The sequence below is a fragment of the Thamnophis sirtalis genome, unplaced genomic scaffold, assembly GCF_051295495.1.
Source record: "Thamnophis sirtalis isolate CommonGarterSnake01/CBP01778 unplaced genomic scaffold, rThaSir2_p1.2 scaffold_10, whole genome shotgun sequence".
NCBI lineage: Eukaryota > Metazoa > Chordata > Lepidosauria > Squamata > Natricidae > Thamnophis > Thamnophis sirtalis.
In genome coordinates this window covers 56,380,555-56,383,865 of record NW_028261390.1, presented here as the reverse complement: position 1 = coordinate 56,383,865, position 3,311 = coordinate 56,380,555, and the positions used below count along the sequence as shown (strand labels likewise).

Genomic DNA, 3,311 nt, shown 5'->3' with positions numbered 1-3,311 from the left:
AATCTATTTTTTTCTGCAAAATTAGCTCTTATTTTTGCCACTAGCAAACATTCCTTTCAAGATAAAGTATCTCTCCTTTAGTAGCAGTTTTAACTCTTTAATAAAATTATGAAAAGTCAAAGTAAAATATAAATAATTCTAAATAAATCACTTAATAAGTATTTGCCTTTTTAAAAAAGAATGAAGTTTATATATGATTGAAATTTGTACAACACTTCAGAAAAGCCATCATGTGTTGGATTCAAAAATAAAATCAGAAGCATTTTTATATATAAGTACACATGAAAAATTAGAAATAATCCTGGCTTTAGAAGCCTTTAAAAGTGTATGACCAGCTTTGTATTGATACCCATTTAACAAAGCAGAAATCAAAATACCATACCATATAAACAAAAGTGTACAATAAAGGACATTTTGAAATTTACACAAGAATTAGCCCACAAACATTTTAGTTGTTCCATAAGAGTTCTCTATAAAATGAACTTTAAAAAACCTTAATACAGTTGTCATCATTCATCACTATTTTTTCCACTTAAATGTACACAGAATACTTATATAGCAATATATACCGGTGTGTTGTAACATGGATATTATGGTTAACTTGCTTTAAAAATGAGGTGTGTACTATCCAATCAACATTATTGGTAATTTGAAGATTGAAATACCAATACAGTATGCATTCTCATCATATTGGTAGGTATAAAAACATGAAAATATAATTTTACAATATTTTCTTTATATACATTAGTTCAGGCTTGACAAAGAAATATTTGTACATGACATTTTAAGAGAATTAGGCCCAAGATATAATCAACATAGATTTTCTTGGAATGCATGAGTGAAATTATTGTTTCTGTCAAAGAAAACTGATTGGGAATGGTGTGCATATGTTATTTTAATTTATCATTGCTGAGCTGGACTATATTCATTTTCCTGCTTAGATATGAACAGGACAGCTGTAGATTGTATCATCACACTTCTGAGTGGAAGGTTTACCATTAAAAAGTGCAGAAAGATGTTTTGGAATGAGCGGGTTAAAGAATATGAATGTGATTTGTAAGTATTTACCAAAGGGGGGATGGTTAAAATTTATGTCAAATTTACACTGTAGGGTTTTTCATAATACTTTTTAAAATATATGCACATTAAAGGAGAAGGGCAATCCCAGAAAAAAGTTCTTTAGTTAAATCTGAGTCATTTATAACAAGGCTGTGTACAAAGTTATGATAATAGCTCTTGTTGCATTTTCAGAATATAGCAGCACCACTCTTACAGAATAATATTTCTTTTTTCCAGTAGACCTGTTGTACCTAAAATTGTTCTAATGAAAAGGTGGGCCAACTTACTTAAAACAATACTAGAAAAGCACTCATTGTAAAGATGATTAATTGAAATCCATTTATTATTACAAATACAGAACTCTATTTCAAAACTTAGGGTTATTATGAAAATGAACATAAAGGAACATTGTCAAGGTTTTGTCCCCCTTCTCTGAAAGAAAATTAATCACCCAAAACTTTATATTTACTGTTTATATATATATATCTCTGGATATTTTCTTTTTTAATTTAAGAATCAACAGCAAAATGTAGAAATAACTCAAAATCAATCTTTCTCTTTCTGTTCTTATACTAACTGTAGATCTTTCTATGATATGGAGATTATGATAATTGTATGCGGTACATTCTTAATCTCAGTTTCTCATTTAACATTCAGTATGCAATTTGTCTGGCCTCTATTTGCCTTTTTCAGATCCCATCAGAATAGTTTCAAAGGTCCCACATTACTTTAAATCAAGATAAACTGGAATCAGTTGCTTTACGTATACAGCAATGGAATGTGAATCAAAAGACATTATGCTGGGAAGTAGATAGCCAAGCAACAAATCACATTTGAAGTATGGATTGTGTTCAAAATGAAATATAGCAATTTTACCACAGAGATTAAGAGTAGCTGAACATTCCCCAACAACCTTGACAATATCCTTTTACATTTTAAGTCCATTATAATCAAACTGTAACTAGCAAAATTAACAGGACTACTTGCAAATAAAACCATAGAAAAGAGTTTATTTCAAATGTTGACCATTTGCAAGTAATTTGATATTAACACCAAATGTTAAAGAATAGATATTAAGTAAATTTTAAGAACAATATTAAATTACAACGTTTTTGAATGTTTATTTTTGTATTTTATTCCCCAGCATTTACATATTTGGCTTTGAAAAACAGATGCTAATATCTAAATCTTTTTCGTTGTTAATTTTCCATTTCTCCAAAGTTTAAATTCTTGTTTCATCACCCATAATGGAAGCAAATTTATTTAAAAGCCAGTTTGTCTGTGAAAATACCTAAAAATATTTTTTTTCAATTTTATTTTTTTTTCTTATAAAACATGTCACATCTTGATGCAATTGATGTCAAGTGTGCTTGAGTCATTATGAATAAGAGAACTGACAACGACGACTGCAGAAATTGGTGTGTTGTTTATACAACAATTTCAGTTAGAATACAGTACTTCCATGTTAGCTATGTATGTCAGTCGAACTTTATCTTAAACTGGTGTAGAAAATGATGTTTGTGGGGTTTTTTGTACTAAGCATTTTTTAACTATTCAAGATGAATTCCACAAATATGCATTCCTGCGGACAAAAATGTCTTCAAGGTACTGGATGCCTCTCACCACTTTGACAATTAATGCACAAGAAAACCATTGTGTAAGGCACTCAAAAGGTTCTTATCAATCACAAGAGATCAGTCACACTGACATTCATTCCCATGCCAGGACTCACGTAAGATACTGCATGCACTGCTTTTGGAAATTCTGGAGTCATAATATGTCCATTTTCTCCAGCACTTTCTGTAATTGACAGCCTTGCCTTGTTCCTCATGGTATCATTCAAGATCATCTTAAGGAAGGAAGGAAGATAAAGAAAATGAGACATTACCTCTGTTCAATATGTAATACAGATCACTATTCTGTTTTTTCATGTTGTCATTACTTTGAAAATCCTTGAGTTTAAACTCTTTTGTTTAATCTTACGATCATTATAAAAATATTTAATGGAAAAAAGTAATCTACAAATATTAAGCATTTCCACATTCAATAACAATAATGAAAGTCTTAGGTTTTTTAGCTGCAGAAAAGAGAAAAGGAGAATAAGCAAGCAAGAGAATTATGGGAAGTCAGTGCCAATGCATAAATATGAATTTTTGGTCAGTTTTCTCAGTTAAAACATAAGCACCTAATAATGAAACTATTGAACATGCATTTAGAAATTAGATTAAAGCCTCATTCCTACCCCCTAAATT

The 3,311-nt window shown here is 29.9% G+C and overlaps 1 protein-coding gene across 4 annotated transcripts in view; it reads right to left on the bottom strand.

Moving 5' to 3' along the window:
• Window positions 1–1,379: 1,379 nt before the first annotated feature.
• Window positions 1,380–3,311, bottom strand: part of GRIA2 (glutamate ionotropic receptor AMPA type subunit 2) — an 88,435-nt gene continuing 86,503 nt past the window's right edge. For 2 of the 4 annotated variants that reach the window (XM_014067022.2, XM_014067023.2), the window contains exons 15-16: window positions 3,302–3,311; window positions 2,770–2,908 (exon numbers count right to left, since the gene is read on the bottom strand). The exon at window positions 3,302–3,311 is cut by the window's right edge and continues 239 nt beyond it. In XM_014067022.2, the coding sequence (XP_013922497.1) occupies window positions 3,305–3,311 (7 nt within the window). In that variant the 3' untranslated portion in view covers window positions 2,770–2,908; window positions 3,302–3,304. Of the gene's footprint in view, window positions 2,909–3,301 lie in introns of all 4 variants that reach the window. The other 2 variants (XM_014067025.2, XM_087724655.1) reach the window with 1 other exon arrangement.